Source organism: Dama dama, chromosome 2 (genome assembly GCF_033118175.1).
Source record: "Dama dama isolate Ldn47 chromosome 2, ASM3311817v1, whole genome shotgun sequence".
In the NCBI taxonomy this organism is placed as follows: domain Eukaryota; kingdom Metazoa; phylum Chordata; class Mammalia; order Artiodactyla; family Cervidae; genus Dama; species Dama dama.
Window position 1 is genome coordinate 26085283 of NC_083682.1, and position 21405 is coordinate 26106687.

Consider the following 21405-nt stretch of genomic DNA (forward strand, 5'->3'; position numbering starts at 1 on the left):
AGACCTGAAGCCTACTCCTAGTTTTTTCCCTTACTGTATGATTTTGGACAAATTACCTCCTTATTCTACATATTACCCTTGGCCTCAGGGAGCTAGGCCAGGTGGTCTGAGGTCAGTGAATCAAGGGTTCCCATGTACTGTCCTTTACTTGAGCCTTCTCTGAGAATATAAGTTGCTTTTGCAGACTTTAAAAAAAATAGTCTAACCTTTGAATGTTTTCATTAATGGAGTGGGATGCTCATTCCAAGGAAAACGTCAAGTCTGACCAGACTGCTACCACCAAACAGTGGTGTGTGGTCCCTTATCTATTATTAGCTCCTTGATGATGATGAAATTCTGAAACAGATGCTTAGGCGCCTTTGCAGATGTTAAGGTAAACAAGTTCATATTTGTTGTCTAGAAAGAGGCCTTTGGAGTCTCTTATGTTGCCACCAACTCAGACCAAAGGGTCTGTTTAATACCCCGGTGTTTTAAAGGCTCTTATTGGGTGATAACAAGCTTTCTCTCCCCCCACTCCCGAAATCTCTGTAATTCTTAGATACTCAAGAATGTTCATTTTGGCTGAAATTTGCCTGTAATTTTAATTACAAAGAAAAGACAGCCTGACGCTAAACAAATGGCGTGGAGAGGTCATGGCCAGCTCTCGGAATAGAAAAAAATTGCAGAGGGCACATCTGGCATCAGACTTGCTTTCTTGGTCAGTAGGGAGCGGCAGCTGAGTTCCCGGGGGAACTGCCCAGTGGAAGCTCCGAGGCCCAGAGCTTCACTCAGAGTTCCCAGATGTGCAGAAGTGCGGCAGCAGCTGGGGGCAAGATACAAAACGCACGATTTCTCCAGGCTGCTATTGAGAACCCTGGGCCCAGCCCCGGAGACAGGTGGGCCCAGGGACAGACAGTGGTAGCAGCCTAAGTAAAGAGCATTAGTCCTGCTGATAGAAGTGCTTAGAAGTAGGGCTGGTTCTCTGTGGATGGTTCAGCCTGCTAACAGACCTCCCACTCGCCTCCCAAATGTTAGATAGCTGTGACGTTATCACCATTCACTTTTCTCCTTTGGATCAGACTCAGAAGCCAGGGACTTATTTCTGGAAGGCCTCCAGGAGAATGTCACTTCAGTCAAAGAGCCAGGAGTATGTGCTGGTTAAGATCATAGGCTCTGGAGCCAGACTACCTTGGATCCAATCCCAGTTCTACCACTTATCAGCTGTCACCATGGGCAAATTATATTAGTACCTTCTCAAAGGGTTGTTATGAGGATTCAATGAATAATAAATGTCAAGTGCTTGGAACTGCCTTTGCCATATAGTAAGTGTTTAATAAAATGCTACTTATTATTACCAGAATGTAAACAACATGAGATATGAGGGTCTTGGTCATGTTCATAGCTGTATCCCAGATTATTAAAACGGTGCTTGACACGTAGTTGGAAATCAATAAATATTTGATAGGTAGTGGCGGTGGGGATGAATTGATGGACAGGCAGACGGACAGATAAAGAGGGATGGCTGAGTAGTATCAGAGAGGGAAGAGTAAGCAGTGAGGACATCTCCCAACCTTCTGAACGCATGTCTTAGATAAGAAGATTGTCCAGCTGTGTGACTTTAGGCAAGATACCTAACCTCTCTGAACCTCAAAAGGAATACCACCCTACTTTGTGGAGTTACTGTAAGGATTAACTAACTTGGTCACAGTGTACCTAAAAATTAGTTTCTGCTGTTAGGAATCAGCCTGGAGAGAGGGCCTTCTGGGGCAAGATCACAAGTGGAGGGCAAGGTGTGAGGGGCGGTCAGACCAGTTACCCTCTTGTCCCAGCTGATGGGTATTGGGAACTGCAGGACCCCTCTGTGTTCTAACTGAGAGGAGGAAACACCAGAGTCAGATGCTGATCTTTCAAAGTAATGGGTTTGCCACTAGTGAACTGGATTAGGACACACATAGAGGAGTCAGGACAAAATAGAGTCTTTACTGATCTTCACTCACCTACCTGGCTGCTCCACCCCAAGGAGGTACAAATGGTTTGGTGTGGAGAGAAGGCCATTGGGCACTTCCAACATTTTCAAGAAAGTGTATGTTGGAGGTTGTGGGTTTCTTCTTATATGGGCCCCTACAGGAACTCCAGAAGAGAGAAAGAATGGTTCCCCCTGCAATAGGTTCCCCCCAGCCCACGTGGGCTCCCCGTATGGGAAGAGATAAGTAGTTTGTAGTCTCTGGCCGGTTGATTGCTGTGTCACCACAGACCCAGGGCCCCGGGTGGAAGGTTTTCCAGTAAGAGAGTCTACAGGCTTCGTCCTTACTCCCCAGGGTCGCAGGTAATGAGGGCCTCCAGATGGAGCAGCAGGAATGTGCCGGCCATCTTCCTTCTTATAAGCTGGGGAGTCACCAGGCTGGCTGATGGGGCCTCCCAGTCCCCTTCGCTTCTGTAACCTTCCTGCTCTGCTGCTGTTTCTCCTTCAGTGCCCTAGGGAGATGAGAGGGAGGGATAAAATGGGGCAGAATTAACCTATGAGCTGTCCTCCCTGCCTCCCAGGTAGGGTTGCCAGACTAAATATAAGTGAGTGAGTGAAGTCACTCAGTCGTGTCCAACTCTTTGCGACCCCATGGACTGTAGCCTGCTAGGCTCCTCCAGCCATGGGATTCTCCAGGCAAGAGTACTGGAGTGGGTTGCCATAAATATAGAATGCCCAATTAAATTTGAAATTCAGATAGACAACAAATAATTTTTTAGTATAAGTGTGTTCTTACTGTTGCATGGAACATACTTAAACTAAAAGAAAAAAAAAAAATCTAACTGGGTGCCCTGTTCTTTTTAATTTGTAAATCTGGCAACTCTTCCCCTGGCTTATCCGCTTCTCATAACCCCTTCTCCCTGTCATCATCTCCACGTGGGAGCAGGGGGCTCCTCACAACCAACATAGCTAGAGTATTTCCTAATTCTTCCTAATTTCTCAAAAGAATACATTATTTATATTTGGCCTTTCTGATTGGTCACATGAATTGAACCGGTTTATTTAGAGAAGTCCGTCGGAAAAGAAACTAATAAATCTTTAAGACTGCAACAAGTGTCCAAACATGGCCCTCCAGTTGTTCCTCAAATGGTCTAATTTCTTCTGTGTTTTTCTTTACAGCCAGAAGAAAAATGCCAGTCAGAGGTAAGGAACACTTTGCTTGTTGGATTTTTGTCTTTCACCATGGTCAGTTCTTTCTCCCAGCTCATCCTGGAAGTGGACTGCCAAAGCAAGTAACTCTGTCCCTTGTCATCTTTAGATTCGCAAACTACGGCGGGAACTGGATGCCTCCCAGGAAAAAGTTTCTGCTTTGACCACCCAGCTGACAGCAAATGTGAGTATAGACCCAGAGCAGTAGCCATTGCTGCCTCTGAGCATTATAGAGGCAGAGTGGTGTAACGAAAGAGACACAGGCTTTGGTATCGAGGGTGTGAGCGTCAGCTCTGACACTTACTGGCTCTGTGCTTTGGACAGAGTCTTTCGCTTCTGAGCATGCCTTTGCGCCTCAGTGCGCTGGGAGATGATAACACTTAGCTCTCAGGGGTGTCATGTGATCAGTACCTGGAATAGATTAAGTGCTCAGAACAGTTTATTTTCCTTTCTCTTTCTGGAAATTTTCATCTTAAAAGAAAAGAAAAAAAAAAAAGAAGAAGAAAATCTAAGACTCCACAATAAATGGCTGACTGCTCTGTAATTATTATATAATATACACAATTACGTGTTCAGGAGCCACTGCCAACCGGCATTCAATTCAGCAACTGTTTAAGTGCCAACTATGCCCCGGGCACTGTGGGTTCAGCAGCAAAGCAAACATAATCACTGTCATCTTAGTGTTCTTTCTGTGGAACAGCAGAGAGACAAAATAGTTTTGCTATGACATGATAGCTGTTATGATAGCAATAAAGGGGGATGGTTGTGGGAATACCTAAGAGGAACGCGTAGATCAGTTTTGATGGGGCTGGGAGAAGTCAGGAAAGGCTTCCTGGAGGAGGTTGCATCTTATGATTGCTGGGTAGGGGAGGATGCATGGGAAGCACAGCATTCTAACCAAAGAGAGTAATTTGTGCAAAAGCCCAAGGTGGAGATGTTGCCGCATTTGGAAACTGTAAGAAGCTCAGTGTGATTAGAATCTATGGCATGGATGTGGAGGAAGAGGGCTGGGGTGGAAGGAGGAAGGAAGTGGGAATGAGGGCAGCATCGAAGAAAAGCAAGGGTCAGGTCACATCATGAGCACATGCATCTGTTAGGTGGTTAAGTTAACTTCCTTGGTGTGGTTACGGGATTTGCGGGGTCAGAGTGGAGGCAGAGATCTCCTACCACATCAGACCAGTCGGTAAAGGTACCCTGCCGCAGGGCCGTGAGTCTGAGGGCTGCGGCTCAGAGGCAGAGCCTGAGGTTTTGGAAGGTGCTGAGATGCCTCAGAGGCAGGGCTTCCTGCGTGGGACCGTAGATCGTGAGTGTGAGCCTGTCAGGAAGCCTCCTGCGTGATCCCAGCATGCTGTTAAAATGAAAAGCAAAAAGCTTGTCTTCCTTGGACCAGGACCATAATTAGTAAATATCTGGAGCTTTTGCCCATGTAATTCCCAGTTTGAGCCTGAGTCTACTCGAGGAAACTTTCCATTTCATTTTAAAGTCTGCACATGAAGTACCTAGCAGAATGCTTGACCTTAATTATAGGCTCAGTAATTGCTAACTACTCTGAACTATTCATTCTCCCGTGCTCTCTTACGTTTCTGGAAATCTTTTGCTTTTTTTTTTTTTCCAAAATGCTAGTATACTAGGCTACTGTGTTTTTTTTTAATCCTTCTTTATTTTCTTAACTTTTTCCTCTATTACTGTATCCTAAAAGATCAGAAATTTGGAACTTCCCTGGTGGTCCAGTGGCTAAGCCTCCATGCTCCCAATGCAGGTGGCCCAGGTTCAGTCCCCGGTCAGGAAACCAAACTAGATCTTGCATGCTGCAACTAAGACCTGGTGAAGCCGAATAAATAAATAAATACAAAAAAAAAAAAAAAGAAGATCAGAAATTGATGTTAGATCTGAAATTTGAGGTTTAGAGTCTTCATCTTGATAATTAGATGCATGCCTTTGAATCCAGAACCAGTGAGCCAGTGGTCTCCTTGAAACACATGAGGTTTGACAGCAGGTGATTTGGAACCACTGCCCTTATTAAGAACTATAGCTATCAATGACTGCCCCTTACTAATGGAAAAATAGTCATTTATTTATCAGTGAACTTAATTAATTCCTCCAATCAACTCATGCTGCCCCCAAGGGACCTTTCATTGGGCCATTTGGAACTCTCCTGTCTGGTCCAGAAGAGTAGGAGTGAGATCCCTCACGTTACTATTATTTCACAAATCCATTTTGCTCTTCATAAAAGCCACTGAATCCCATATTGTTTTAAAGTAAATATTTAGTCTTGCCACACACCACCGGCAGTGCTAACGTGTTTTACTGTCTGCCATCTTTCTTGCAGGCCAAGCCATGTTTGTTTTTTCTAGACAAACTACTCAAAGCCACCTTCTCTGGGTGTTTTTATACCACTGTGTTTGTTTTCCCTGGGAATGTGAGAATGCTGCTTGCTGAGAAGTCTGTTGTGCGGCTCTGAACCAGCCTCTTGGCCCGTGTTTTCATAATTGAGATCATGACTCAGTCCTTTTGGTCACCAGCAAAATGCGATCCTCTGGTTCTTTGGAGCACATGTGGTTTCTTCTTGAGTTTGCAAAAACTGTCTCTTGATAAGCAGTCTTTGTGGGGTCAGGGTTTTGCTTTTGTTTTTAAATGAATAGAAAGTTTTCATGCCCACAAATAGAATCTTGGGTAGCAATCAAACGAGGAATAGAAATAAATGGAAATTCGGTCATTTAAATTTGACCTTGTCATTCCTTTGAAGTGCCAGGGTAGCAGTCAAGTTGTTCACCTCCATGCCCTGGCTTCATTTACTATGTGACACAATTTGGTTGGCTTTTGTCTTGCCACGTTCTCCAGGGCAGACTAAAGCATATCACTTTATTTTAAAATGTAAAGGCATTTTCTCAGTTTTTCATAAGAGAGGGCATGCAATCAGAAAGAAGCTGGCCAGTCCATTTAACATTTGTATCACAAGTGCCCCTGTCCCCTGCTAGCTCCTACGGCCAGTGGGAAAGAGGCTCAACAGTTGATCCCAGAGTCTCCCTGTTTCATGAAGTCCAGTAACAGAGGCCTCCCACTCACCCCTCAAGTTTCTCCTCCCTAGTCAGAAATGTCTGCTGACCCTGACCCTCCTTATAGCCCAGGGTGATGGCTCCTCTCCCACCCTTTTCTTCTTCACTCTATGCATCTATCATGTTTGTCTCGAGAATTTTCCAGAACCATTAGGTCTCACTTCTCCCAAGACTCAGGTACCTTGCCGGTCCTTCTGGTTCCTCCTGTGACCTTCTGTGTATCTACCCACCCCACTCCTTGAACTTTTTCTTCATCTCTCTACACCTGTGTTCTCAGAATATCTGTTCCCAAACCCCTTCTGTTTGCCACAGTCTCTAGTCATGCCTGTGTTTTGCAATTCCTGAACAGCTTATAGATCATTTTCAACCACGCTGTTTCACTAAATGCTCAGAATCACCCTGGGAGGAACATAGATACGGCTCCCATTTTATAGATGAAGAAACTGAGGCCTGCAGGGTTAGATGACTTATCCATTCTTTATCCTTGGTTTTAACAATATTATCAGGATCCTCAGTCAGCTAACTGCCCTCTCACCTACTGCTCTGTGGAAGAAGGTTTAGTGTTGGGACACAGAGTTGCATCTTGCCCTTAAAGAGGGTTGCAGAGAAAGGGGCAGACAAAGAAACATCACATCTCTTAATTCTAAGATACACATTTTTTTTTCGTGTTTCTAACATCTCTCAAAATTGGATGCATATTTCAACTATAATTGGCAGCATTTTTAAGGCTGTCTTTGTAATATAGGATAATGGCGTGTCTGATGCTGTCTTCTACAGAGATATATAAAAGTGGAGGGGAGCCCCAGGGAAGGTCCTCACTCCAGGGGGAACGTTCTCTGAGGTGGTAGCAGATGGGCCTTTTGGTGGCTTTTTATTAACCACGATTATAACAGGCAACATCTGCCAAGCACTTTGTTCGTCCATTCTGTAAACATGCCCAACATGAGCCTCTACTGTGAGCCTGGTGCCTGGGGAACGAAAGGTATCCTGCAGTGTAGTAGAGACCGGCGTAAATTAGTGATCACAAGTGTGTGTGTGTGTGTGTGTGTGTGTGTTGACTGTGATCCCACAAAGTACACAGCAGACCAGTTGCTTGTGTGAGTGAATCGGAGGGAAGTAGCCCAATCTGGGGGTCTCATGAAGACATATGCTGAGCTCTCTCTCGAGAAGTATGTGTAAAAATCAGCTGGGAAGGCAACGAGGGAAAGGGCATTCTGGGCAGAGGGGAAAATATGCAGAAAGGCCCTGAGGTGGGAAGAGGCATGGGACATTGGAGAACGTGAAAGGCTAGAGTAACCAGATCCCAGAGAGTGGTGGGGAGTGGGGGCTCGAGAGACTGAAGACGTCGACAGGGGCTCACCCACGTGGCCCCATTAAGATTTCTGTCTTTAAGACCCAGCACCCTTTAGGCATGCCTGCCTTGCAAGGTGGGTTTCCCAGCTGGCTCAGTGGTAAAGAATCAGCCTGCCAAACAGGAGACATGGGTTTGATCCCTGGGTCAGGAAGACCGCTTGGAGGAGGAAATGGCAACTTGCTCCAGTATTCTTGCCTGGAAAAAGCCCATAGACAGAGGAGCCTGACAGGCTATAGTCCATGGGGTCACAAAGAGTTGGACACGAGCTAGCAACTAAACAGCAACAGCAAACCTTGCAAGATAATGTAACTGCAGGGAAATGTGTCTTTCCCCTCTAGGCTCACCTCGTGGCAGCCTTTGAGCAGAGTCTTGGAAACATGACCATCAGGCTCCAGAGCTTAACCATGACGGCTGAACAGAAGGTAAAACAGGAACTTCTTCCCTCCCTGCTTAGAATTAAGAAACCTAAATACATGATCCTGTTTTATTCCAGGAAATTGTATAGATTGTAGTGTGCTTATTGGACTATTGGAATTGAATCTGAAGGAATAGAATTTATTGAGTGAAAATATGACTTGGAGTGAGTGGTGGTAACTGCACTGGCAACAGATCTTAGTCCTCTTGGCTTTCCTATGCTCACAAACGCCTGTTGAAAACTGATCCAGGCTAATGTTTGTGACAAAGGTTTCCTGTGGCTCCTTCATTCTCTCCTCTCTAAGCTGATGCTAAGTTGACTTCAGTGGAACTCAGTACAGAATGATTTGGGGATGACGGGTCTTTTTTTCTGCTCCTCAGGATTCAGAACTGAATGAGTTAAGAAAAACCATTGAGTTGCTGAAGAAACAGAACGCAGCTGCCCAGGCTGCCATTAATGGAGTAATTAACACCCCGGAGCTCAACTGCAAAGGTAAGCAAGAGACACAGCTTTCAGTCTGGCGACCCGCCTGCCCTTAGGAGCCCTCCCCTGACAGCATATGATGCAACCGCCCTTCCAGAGGGCGGGAGTCTGTGTCAATTGGACAGGTCTTAGAAGACACTTCATCCAGTTAATTACGGCTTCTAGGAAGAGAGCTGTTCTGGCTTGTCCTCTTCTCTAATGTATCTCAAAGTGGAAGAGGATGTGTCTCTATTGACCAAGAATCAGAGTATTTCACAGCCTCAATTTCACTAATGCTTTGATATTTACAGACTGACATGTTGTTGCTGGTCAGTTGCTCAGTCCTGTCTGGCTCTTTGCGACCCCATGGGCTGCAGCACGCCAGGCTTCCCTGTCCTTTATTTACCATCTTCCGGAGTTTGCTCAGGCTCCTGTCCATTGAGTCAGTGATGCCATCCAACCATCTCATCCTCTTTTGTCCCCTTCTCCTCCTGCCTTCAATCTTTCCCAGCATCAGGGTCTTTTCCAATGAGTTGGCTCTTTGCATCAGGTGGCCAAAGGATCAGAGCTTCAGCATCAGTCCTTCCAGTGAATATTCAGGACTAATTCTCTGGATTAACTGGTTAACAGGATTGACTGGTTTGATCTCCATGCTGTCCAAGGGAATCTCAAGAGTCTTCTCTAGCACCACAGTTCGAAGGCATTAGTTCTTTGGCACTCAGCCTTTTTTTAATTGTCCAGCTCTCACATCTATACATGACTACTGGAAAAACCATAACTTTGATTATATGGACCTTTGTCAGCAAAGTAATGGCTCTGCTTTTTAATACACTGTCTAGGTTTGTCATTGCTTTTCTTCCAAGGAGCAAGTGTCTTTTAATTTCTTGACTGCAGTCACTGTCTACAGTGATTTTGGAGCTCAAGAAAATAAAGTCTGTCATTGTTTCCATTGTTTTCCCATCTATTTGCCATGATGTGATGGGACCAGATGCCATGATCTTCGTTTTTTTATGTTGAGTTTTAAGTCAGCTTTTTCACTCTCTTCTTTCACTTTCATCAAGAGGGTCTTCAGTTCCTCTTCACTTTCTGCCATAAGGGTGGTGTCATCTGCATATCTGAGATTATTGATATTTCTCCTAGCAATCTTAATTCCAGCTTGTGCTTCATCTAGCCCAGTATTTTGCATGATGTATTCTGCATATAAGTTAAATAAGCAGGGTGACAATATACAGCCTTCACATACTGCTTTCCCAATTTTGAATCAGTCTGTTCCATGTCCTATTCTAATTGTTGCTTCTTGATCTGCACACAGATTTCTCAGGAGGCAGGTAAGGTGGTCTGGTATTCTCATCTCTTTAACAGTTTTCTACAGTTTGTTGTGACCTACACAGTCAAAGACTTTAGCATAGTCAATGAAGCAGAAGTAGATGTATTTCTGGAATTCTCTTGCTTTTTCTATGATCCAGCGGATGTTGACAATTTGATTCCTCTGCCTTTCCTAAATCCAGCTTGTACATCTGGAAGTTCTTGGTTCACATACTGTTGAAGCCTAGCTTGAAGGATTTTGAGCATTACTTTGCTAGCATGTGAAATGAGCTCAATTGTGCGGTAGTTTGAGCATTCTTTGGCATCGCCTTTCTTTGGGATTGGAATGAAAACTGACCTTTTCCAGTCCTGTGGCCCCTGCTGAGTTTTCCAAATTTTCTGGCGTATTGAGTGCTGCACTTTCACATCATCATCTTTTAGAATTTGCAATAATTCAGCTGGAATTTCATCACCTCCGCTTGCTTTGCTTGTAGTGATGCTTCCTATGGCCCACTTGACTTCGCATTCCAGAATGTCTGGCTCTATGTGAGTGATCACACCATCATGGTTATCTGGGTCATGAAGATCTTTTTTGTGTAGTTCTGTATAGTCTTGCTACCTCTTCTTAATATCTCCTGCTTCTGTTAGGTCCATGTCATTTCTGTCCTTTATTGTACCCATCTTTGCATAAATGTTCCCTTGGTATCTCTAATTTTCTCGAAGAGATCTCTAGTCTTTCCCATCCTACTGTTTTCCTCTATTTCTTTGCATTGTTCACTTAAGAAAGCTTTCTTATCTCTCCTTGCTATTCTTTGGTACTGTGCCTACTGATGTGGGGCTGCCTGAAATGGGTTCATCCCTCATTTGTCCCGGGAAACATTTTGGAAGGAATTGCTTTGTCCTTACATATGTTGCTTGGGGTGGTGGGGAAAAATGTGGGCATGAGGAGTTACATCAAAAATGAAATGAAGAGTACTGATAGGTGATAGAACTGACACTTATAGAACATTCACTGTGTTCTAAGCACTACACTCAGTGTTTGAATGATTTCATTAACCCGTTTTCTGTACACAACATGCTTATGGGGGCAATGCTGTTCCTCCCTCTACATTGTACTGAGGGGAATACTGAGTTTTAGAGCCAATGTTCGCATCGTTAGGTCACCGAATATAACAGAAATGGGATGAGAACCCACGTCTGCCCCTGAAACCAGTGCTCTAAAGACAGGGCTGTTGGTGTCTTGTGCTTGTAGGGAACACGGTCTGCAAGGTTTATTTTGGTCTCACTGCTTTTGGGGGTGGTGTTATCTCTGGTACCACTGTCAGCTCAGATGGCAAGCCTCCTGGAAAAGTGAGGCTAGGGGTGACGTGAGAAGGATTGATAAGAGCTGGCCAGGCAGAACAGAGGGAGAAGAGCATCCCAGGAAGAAAGAATAGTAGCTGTCAGGCGGTGAAAGGACGTGGGCATGGCATGTCCATCCAAGGGCATGAAAGAGCTGGAGCAGGAGCAGAGAGAGCCAAGGAGGGGGCACTCACAACACAATTGACTATTGCCGCAACTCGGGGACACATTGTCATGTCTAAAGCTCAAGAGAGCAGGTGTGGGGGAGTTCTCCCTGAGCTCCCCTGACTTCTGTTTGGCACAATGAGAAGAGTTCTCCTTTAATTAGTCAAAGAGGGCATGGCCCCCACCTACTCAAGGACCTCGAAACCAGCATCCGGGAACAGCAGGTGAGGTCTAATGGGAAATAGCTACGAGTCCTTGGGTGTGTGAATTTGGGTGTAAGTCCTGGGGCAGAGGAAGGGGCAAAGTCAGCAGCTCCTGACGTCTTGGATCTTGGGTCTCCAGGGAACGGAACCTCCCAGGCCACAGACCTCCGCATCCGCAGGCAGCACTCGTCCGACAGCGTCTCGAGCATCAATAGTGCCACCAGCCACTCCAGCGTGGGTAGCAACGTAGAGACCGACTCAAAGAAGAAGAAGAGGAAGAACTGGGTGAGTGTGCCTCCAAAGACTCTCGTGCTGAATGACAGAGTTGATCTCGGAAACAACGTGCCCCGGATATGAAGCTCTTAACTTCACAGCGTAGACCCTTGGGAGTCAATCCAGTGAAGGGGCTTGTGGACAGGTTTCTGCTAAAGTCAGTATTGTACTCAGCCAAGCACTAGGATTTATGAAATAACCACCTCCTTGTAGTTTTACTGTCTCACGAGACTTTATGTAAAGCACGCGTCTTTCATTTCATGTGCGTCATTTCTTCCTCATCATAGGCTGGCCACAAAGTTCCAGATACTAGACCAGGGTTACTATTAAGTGGTTTTTTTCCCCTTAGTTCCAAAGTATTTTTTGGAGTGTGTATTGCTGGCCATCCCGTCGTTAACCATAGTCCTTATCTACTTATTTACATGATTGCCCATGAGAGCATTAAATCACCCACCCTTGTCTTTAAAATATCTTTGACCCTTTGCTGAAAGTAAAAGTTTCATGAAGTGGTTGTCAGCAATTAGTGAGTGGTTCTGAATTGGGAGGGGGGCGGAGGTCATAACTCAAAACAGCAAATTTAATAGAGGCAGTCTCCCACATAGTGTTTCTCCATGTTTCCTAATTCCCTCCAGCAACTCGACTTTCTGTACAATGGCCTCTTGAACAACTTTTCCCATTCTTCATGGAAAATGCCACTGTCCTCTCCCCACTCAATTTTCAGTTCTGCTGACCGGCTGTGGAGTTCTGAATGACATTCACTGCTCCCAGCTTCAGTGCGGGGACACTCCGGGTTGATCTGAACTTGGCCAGGACTCACACAGCCCCATTTGTCAATGCTTGCAGCATCATGTGTTCATAGTAGCTTCAGTGTCTGCATTCATTCCATACACTTCTCATTCATTTTGTGTTATCTTGGATGGGTGGCGAGGTCCAGTGATGGAGGAGTTGAGGATGTAATCATTTTGATTATCGATGACTTACTTGCATTGGAGGCAAGCGGAAAGGCCAGTTCCGGGTGATTCTCTCATCTTTCTGATTAAATCTTTCCTTGCATTACTGATGGCTTTTAGTCAACTCATTTGCTGTGACTTAAGTAAAATTAACTTATGTCTTGTTTCTAATACGTTGTTGCTAAATATGGTCTGATTTGATTACCAAAGTGATGAGAGAATTATTTTCTATGAAAAAATGTGACTATCCTTTTTCCTTAATTAAGGAAATAAAACTTAAAAGTTTTAAAGACAGCTTTTGGTTATCAGTGCCATTGGGGAGGATGGACAATTAGCATCCTCAGTTCATCCCAAAGGTCAGTGTTGTCTGATCTTTGTACGCTCCTCCTTTATCTGGCATCTTACCAGAGGTTGAGCAAGGATTTAGGTTGATGTGTACAGATCCTTCTGTTTCTCTGACTACTCTCTGGAAATATGACTAGAAGTAGGAAATGGGAGAGAAATGGGATCCAGACTTGACCACAAGCTGGATGTGCAGTTTGTTATGGGTGAAACTTTGATAGGAGAAAATTCTCATTATTTCTGAATGGCCCGTTTTCTGAATTTCACAGTGGTTACGGAAACTCCCAGAATGTGTTTTCAGAAGAAAAAAAAAAAAAAAAACTTGAAGAAATTTACTTTCTAAAAGAATGTTTTTAAGATGAAGCTGTATTTTTTGGTCCTAGAAAAGTATGTGCTTATCATGGCTTTCAGAGAAAACATCATACTTTTAATTTTTTTATGTTCTCAAAATTTTCAGATCCATTTCATGGTTTGGGGAATTTGTGATATGCCAGTTCCTTTTTCCCAATATGGTTAATAGATTTCTTTAAAATATCATTTTTTTTGGAGCAAGGAGCTACATGGCTAATTTTCTGCTTTTATTATGTGTTCAGAAGGACACTAGGAGCTCCTAAGTACATATGTCAGAGAGCTATGCAGCCCTGTTAGGACTGGTGCAGGAGTGAAGCTACCCTTGCTGAAAAAAGAAGTCATGCTTAAAAAAGAAAAAAAAGACTTACAGATGACTGATTAGAGGCGGGAAAGAATGAGGAGTGTAGGAAGATGGGGCAGTCATTTCAGCCAAACAAAGCAGCCTGTAGAGCTTAGATTGTAGGCACCTCCAGACACACTCTTCCTCTCCTTCCATAATTGGAGAAGATAGCTCTAAAGCTTTGAAAGATCGCTGGTCCTACCAGACACCTCCTCTCTGTATGGTGTTTATTATGAGCCATGCCATGTCTGAAAAGTCCGAAGCTTTCCCTGTCTCTGGCTTTCTCTGTTAAAAATGTGTCTTTTTTCCTCCCCCTTCCCCATTTTTGCTTGCGTTTTCTCTGGCAGGTCAATGAGGTAAGCAAGACCCACGTGAATATCAGATACCAAGCTAACCCATCCATTGATATGACTAACCTCACCCGCATCCGTCACCGTGTCTGAGCAACCCGCTTTGTTGCTATGTCACCCCCTCCTCCCCACATCATCTGCTGAGCCAGGCTCTGTCTTGCTGTTGGCATCTAGTCTTGACCCAAGAGTAGGCATGGAATGTCACCCACAGGACCAGTCCCCTGAGCTGTCAACACCAGATAACTCTTCTTCCCTTAATGCACTGATTCAAGAGAGCTGTGGGGGACCTTTTCCATGGCCGGGAGGAGAGCACGGGAGAAGTAATTTGCTCTTCTGCATGTCTGTTTGCTGAGGCCTGAGGGGTGGGCCCGGCTTCTGCCAGCCTGACAGTCTCGTGTGTTCAGTTACGCAGCTCCTTCAAGCAAGCCTTCGGGAAGAAGAAGTCCCCCAAGTCGGCGTCCTCCCATTCAGACATTGAGGAGATGACGGATTCTTCTCTGCCTTCCTCACCGAAGCTACCGCACAATGGATCCACGGGCTCCACTCCCCTGCTGCGAAACTCTCACTCCAATTCTCTGTAAGTCTGTCTGCTGGGGTTGCTTTGGTCATCTTTGGCCCCTGAGAGCTCTCTCTAACAGGAATGGCTAGGAGTCCTGTTACGCTCTCTGCTTCTTGGGGTCCTTTGTGTCTTGCATTCCCGGGATCTGCATGTTCTTTCCATGTTTCAGGACTAGAAAGTTTTTTGTTCTGCTGGCATCGCTGTGGATAATTAGCTGGCTGGTCTTGGGCAAGTGGCTTAACCTCTGTTTCCATTTTTCTCTCAAATTGAGACAGTGGTGTCTCCTTATCGTGTCCTAAGCATTGAACAAATAGGTAGATGTGAAAAGCTGCAGCCAGTATGCTCTGTCAGGGAGACAGTGGTATAAGTGTTGGCAGTTTGGGGTGAAATTCTGGTTCATTTGGGTGGCAGGGCTGAGAGAGATTACCCTTTTCTTCTTGGGTCAAAATTTAGTGTTGACTCTTTCTCTAAGATCAGCACTCAAAAGCTAGAAGTTTAAAAAATAGAGTGATTCAGTGACCATTCTCTTTACCAAAGGGTTTTATATTTCGTAGCATGATTCAACACCCTGAACTCTCCCCGTTGATTGTGAGTCAGTTTGAACAGAGCTCTTTGGGAACACAGGTGGTTGAGTGAGACAGGCGATTGCTCACTTGGCCTTGGCTTAGGTGCCGTTCCCCTTGACACCGAGTTACATAGAAAGGGAGAGTCATCTGCTTTTGCCCAGGCAAGCGTCCATGGTTTCCACTGAGCACCAACTGGTCATTGTCCCATCAGCACACAGGGAGACAGTCCTGTGCGCCATCTCAAAACACGAGACCTAGACTCTGGAGGCAAGAAGCTCGGTCAGGAATGGCTTGGGACTGACAGGCAGAGACCCGGGTATCTGCTCAGAACGCAGTTCAGCTGACTCCCTGCAGCAGTGAGTGAGAGAGATTGCCCCTGCCCCAAAGGACTAAGTTCCATCAGAGCCTTTAGTATCACCAGGCAAGAAGTGGAAGAAGAACCAGAGCTCCGGTGGGCTGCAAGGGCAGTTCCCATGAGATGAGACAGCGCCTGGGAAAAGAGGACCACTGCGTCTGGGGTCAGATCAGCCAGCAGCTAGGATTGGACAGGGGAGTGGGGTGGTGGACACCTCAGTTCCCTCACTGGTGAAAGTGGGATGAGTTCCATCTACATCACTGGATTCTCGTTGGGGGGGCAGTCAGATCCCGTGCATGCAGGGCCACCTCCTTCCTGTCTCAGGAGGCCAGGGCTGTGGGGCCACCCCCAAGCCCACTCAGCCAGCCCACCCGCCCACAGAACACAACGGCCTGCACCAGCATCCCAAGTCCAGCTCACCAGACGGGTGCAGGGAATGCAGGTGAGAGGGTGAGCCAGGACTAGCCCGTTGCCTGCTCGGACCACACGGAAGACAGGCAGTGGGAGTGAGGAGGCAGAGTTTAGGGCCCTGACTTTTATTTTATGAACCCACCCTCCAGTGAAGCATGGTCTCCATTTTACATAAATAAGCGGCTCCTCTTCTCTTGTAGGGGTTGCCCTGAGAAGAATGGCAAGAATGGGCACATCTGTTCTGGGCAAAGGTGTAAGCCCAAGTGGGAGGGAGAGGAGCACTGAGGGCTGGACTGCGGCTCCTGCCCAGCCCCCTGTGTGCTGGCGTGAGGGTTAAACCAGTTCTCTGGACCACGAGTCCCGTCTGACCTGCAGAGTGCTTGGGAGGTAAATAAAGGGCCAGCTGCCCGTGGCTCACCTGCCGTCATCCCAGAGCATCCCAGTCCAGTTGTTTCCTGACCAGGAGAATAGGAGACCCCTCATCTGTTCTTTATGGATTGATACAGGCTTCTCATATGTCAGCCTGTGTGAGCAGGACACTGTTGGAGATGGTTCTGGAGACATCAAAGAGGATGGTAACCCGATTCCCACCCCCGGGGACTAGGGCCCGTGGGGACATGACACAGTGGAGCTGATTCCACTCCTGGGGTCTGCTCTGTGCCAGGCACCATTCTTGGCTCCGGCGACAACAGTGTATAAGAGTCAAGTCCCCACTCCCTTGTAGACCCCATATGTCGGGGAGAGATGGTTGTTAAACATAAAGTTGGGTAAATGAGAAGAATCAGACAGTGCTAAGGGTTCATGCTGGGAACTGAAACAGTGTGTTGGGATGCAGAGTACCTTGACAGCAGCTGCAGACAGGGTGGCCCAGAAAGGCCCCTCTGAGGGGAGGTGATGTTTCAGCCAAGATCTGTGTGCCAGGAGCGATCCCTGATTAGTTCTTGTCGGTAATGCTTTGACAGGCTCAGTCCCAAAGCTCAGAGGCTTCACCCGTGGCTGTTGATCACTGCTTCCCCCCAGACCTAGCACAGACATCCCTCGTGAGCAGGTGGCCTGCCACGTGGTGATGCCAGCACCCAGGCTCCGCCTGTTCTGTGGGCCTGTGTCCTCTGTGTGTCCAGCCAGCAGGCAGTGGGGGGGGACAGAGTGGGAATCCTGCAGGCGGCCGTGATGGACCGGGCCTCTTCCCACTGACCACTGAGCAGGGCTTATGACCTGGGAGGGGAGAAGGGAAATAAGTGTGCCCCATGGGGTGGGGATGGGGGACCTCAGTGAACACGTGGCGAGCAGGGCAGCTTTCCTGGGGGGACCTGGAACCAGGCCTGGTGTGTCTGAGAAAGCTGGGTAGGGCCAGTGTGGCTGCCGCATCGTGGGCACATGGAAAGTGGTGGGAAGAGGCAGCACCAGTCTAGAACATGTGGGACTTTGAAGTGAGTTTGCATCTGATTTCCTGTGTGATGGGTAGGCCTTGGAGAGTTTTCAGCAGGAACGTGAGATCGTCTGAATTAGCGTCTCACAAGTGGAGTGTGAGGAGGGTGACCGCAGCAGAGGCTGACAACACAGTCCCCTCACGCCCCAGCCCCCGCCACCCCCAGGAGCTCTGGCCTGTTTCCTGTTCTTTGGACTCCCCACTCACAGTCACCATCCTGGGGCCTTTGCCCTGTCTGTGCCCTCTGCCTGGCACAAGCTGCTCATTCGTACCCTATCAGCAAGGCCTGGCCTAGGCACCTTGCATGAAACCACATCCGCCACCAGCCAGCACTCCCAGCCGTCCCCTTCCATGTTTTATTTTTTCACCATTGCAGATATCACCACCTGTTATGGAGCATCTCCTTGGTTATTTCTTCTTTGCCCCAATTCTCCAGGCTTCAGGTGAAGCTGCATGTAGTTAGGGACCCTTTTGGTTTTGGTAGCATTCAGATATTAGGTGGAATGAGTAATTGATGCTAATGGTGAGTCCTGGGTGGATTTAGGATATATTACAAAAGGAAAGCTGATAGCACCTGGTGATGGGGCGTGTGGAGGGAAGAGAAGAAGAAATATTGAATATTCCTAGATTTGCAACTTGAGGACTTGGGGGTGTGGAGGTATTGTTTCTGGGATGGGTGGGAGACACACTCTGGGCCAGGAGGGGACCAGGAGCTGTGGTTTGACCTGTGAGGTTTGAGATGCCCAGGAGACATCCCTGTGGAGATGCCAGCCGGCCTGGAGTTCCTAGAGGTCGAGATTTGGGTAATATGAGCTCACAGGTGGTTCAAAAGCTGGGAAACTGGAGGGATCCTCTAAGGAATTGAATAGACATGGGGGAGAGGCAGAGGCACAAGGACTGAGTTCTGGGACTCTCTGATATTTGACGCTCAGGAGGAGAAAGTAGAGCAGTCAGGGAGAGTGGAAACCCAGGGGCGGAGAGAAGAGTCCCTTTGGAGGTGGGAGGAGTAACTGGGCCAGAAGCTGCCAGGCGGCCAAGCGCGTTGAGACGAGAGTGGCAGTGATGCGCTCAGCCTGTAGGGCTCCCGGAGCCCAGAGCCAGAGCGCTCCCTCCAAACCCAAACCACTTTCCCCAGAGGGACCAGGCGGGGCCCACTCTTGGCTCGGTAGCCGTTTTTCCTGACATTCCACAGCATCCGCACACACTGGAGATGTTTGTTTTGGGTCTGGTTTTCCAAAGGATGGGCAGAGAGCAAATGGTTCTTTCCAGCCTTGAAGGGTTTGTAAGAATGTGCAGATCTAGACATGAGAGGGCGTTCAAAGAAGATACCAAAGGCAGAGAGTCGGAGCTCGGGAAAATTCCTACGACGTGGGCGGAAGGAATGGCCATGTGGGAAGGCAGCGTTTCCCACACTTGGGGTGTGTAAAATTAGGTACGCCCCCAGCCCTGCTTCCTGGGCAAGACAGCAGGAATATGCTGGCATTAATTGTTAGGGGCAGAGTAGGAAAAATTAATACCAGGTTGCTTTAGTAAGCGGTTCACGGAGGGGACGAGTGTATGTTGAGTGCCTGCAGGATATAGTTCTGGAGCATGGCCCTGGGGTTGAGCAGACCCACCAGATTTCTTTGTGCTTCTGGCATCGTTAATAGGCATGTCAATTTCTTTATGCCTCAGCCTCCCTCCTCTTAAAACAGAGATACCTATAGCAGCTCTTTCTGAAGTTGAAGTATACGTAGTATATTAAATAGTACACTGCAGATGCCCAGGGCAGTGGTCCATGCATTCAGTAGCTGTTACGTGGGTGTCAGTGTGATCAGATGCAACAGATGAGAACCCTGGTCCTAGAGGAGTCAGCAGTCATGTAAGGAGTGATTGTCGATGACACAGCAGAAGTCTAGGGCAGGCAGGAGCCAGGGGAAAAGTCTGGTGTGGGCAGTAGGCACAGGGACTGACTCTTAGTTGGGGCTCATTTTCAGCATCATCTCTGAGTTGTAGGACACCCCTCCTGGGCAGTCTTGCCATACTGTTTCTGAGAAGTGACCGATTTGGGGGCGGTGGAGTGGGGGCTCATGGGCGGTCCTTGAACTCTTGGTAGGGTTACCTGGAACAGACTTTCTTCCTTTTAGTTTGCTTCCCTTTGTAAAGTCATTGTTTGGTCAAGTTTCACAGAGTAATGCATGTGATAAATTCCACAAAGCCGGTGCCAAGGAAATGTTGTCTCTCTTTGCTGAGAAAGCTTTCTGGGGAAAAGCACAGACCATGTGAAGGAGACTGGAGCAAAATGCCTTGCCATGTAACAGATAGACAGTGTGAACCAAAGCTGATTGTTCTTTGCAGTGACCTGGAATCTTCGAGTTTGGATGAGACAGGGTTTGGCTAAGACCAGAGTGTCACAGTGGAATTTTGTTCAGACTTTACACTCCATTTAAACCAGGAAACCATAGTCCTCTCTCAAGAATGAAGCAGTTTTTCCAAGTTCCCCTTGAAAACCTCCCAAACCAAAAAAAAAATATATATATATATATATGTATATTATATATATGTGACTATATAGTTAAACCCTACAAACCACAGTCACAAAGAGCTGGGAGAGGGTGGCAGTGGGCGGAGGGAGGTTATGATTTCTAAAGACATTACTGTCTCTCTAACCCAAATCTGTCTTACTCCTAAATCTGTTGGCCCCAAATCTGTTTCTCACAGATATGAAACAGGAATTTTTAGGAGATTTTCAAGGGTCTGTTGGAGGTCTCAGAAGATTTTGAAGTGAAGCTTTATTGGCTGCTGCCAACTTTTTAAAATAGCAGGTGGTTTCGTATCTCTCAAAACAGTTCAGGGTGCAGGTCAAGAAAACAACCACAAAAAGATTTGCCCGTTCACGTGTTAAGTTTTTCTTCTAGTCCTTTCTGTCCCCCAAATACAATTGTGTCTCTTTTAACAGTGATCACGGGCCTCCTTTGGCAATTAACATGTCCACTCCCTCTCCTGGGTTCACAGGTCAGGTTTAGTTTGACCTCACATCCAGTGCTTGGGTCCTAGAGAGAGGGCTTACATGATTATTTCTGCAGACCACATGCTCACTATGTCATTCAGAGATAATCAGCTTCAGCTTTGTGACTTTTGAACTTGGGCTTCTTTTTGTCTTTCTTTTTTGTTTTCAGTCCAAGAAATGTCCAAGCTTTCTCTTCTGGATCACCCCGCACCTCAGCTCCTATCATTGAAATCAACAGAACCTTTTCTAAATTGAGCTGTCTTTTCTAACATTGCAGTTCATCACTACTCTTATGATCTTCCAGTTTGTGCTGATTTGCCAGGTAGCAGAAGGACAGACCTCAGTAATCAAATAAGGAACCCAGCCTGGAAGGACCTCTCTTAAAACAGAGGGACTCATGGGGCCCACAGTCCCCTGATCTGGTGTCTAGCCAGGGTAGGATGTCTCACCAAAGTGTTTCATGTTTTCAGATAAAATTTTGGTTTTCATGTCATACCGTCCTCTCTGCTAACGAGCTGAGATGTTTTTCTTCCTTGCCATGGGCTTATTAAGCAGTGTGGGGTGGGGGAATAAGAGAATGTTTCTCTCTCTGAACACCTTTAAAGGCATGGGCTTTAGAACATGACCAGAGACAGACTAACATCGCCCACCTGTATCTGTTAGTTTTTTCCCCTTTTTGGCAAATAAAAATCACCCTCAGCTATCTGCACCTGGAGTGTCTAGTCTTTAAAACATACAGTTGACCTTGTTTCTCTGAGTAGGTTTTGATATCAAGGGCTATATAGTGTCATTATAGGGACCCAGCTGTGTATACATCACAGAGGGTGTCAAACCCCCAAGTTACTATTCTCTTTGGCCGGCTCCGGTTTATCCCTGAACCAAGGGAATGTGGCTAAAGGGTGTACCATTCAGACTGCCGGAACTCTGCAGAGAAATAGTGTAGAGAAGCAATGAAATCTGTGAATTTCAGGTGCTTTTGCTGTTGTCACTTCCAGGAAGCTATTGTCACTTCCGGGAAGCTTCTGTCATAGCTCAGCT

At 46.7% G+C, this 21405-nt stretch overlaps 1 protein-coding gene across 6 annotated transcripts in view; it reads left to right on the plus strand.

Moving 5' to 3' along the window:
* NAV2 (neuron navigator 2) overlaps positions 1-21405 on the plus strand; it is a 417005-nt gene that overhangs the window by 365893 nt on the left and 29707 nt on the right. For all 6 annotated transcript variants that reach the window (XM_061167929.1, XM_061167935.1, XM_061167940.1 and 3 more), the window contains 6 exons: positions 3122-3145; positions 3261-3335; positions 7900-7983; positions 8357-8468; positions 11592-11737; positions 14463-14635. In XM_061167929.1, the coding sequence (XP_061023912.1) occupies positions 3122-3145; positions 3261-3335; positions 7900-7983; positions 8357-8468; positions 11592-11737; positions 14463-14635 (614 nt within the window). The remainder of the gene's footprint in view (positions 1-3121; positions 3146-3260; positions 3336-7899; positions 7984-8356; positions 8469-11591; positions 11738-14462; positions 14636-21405) is intronic.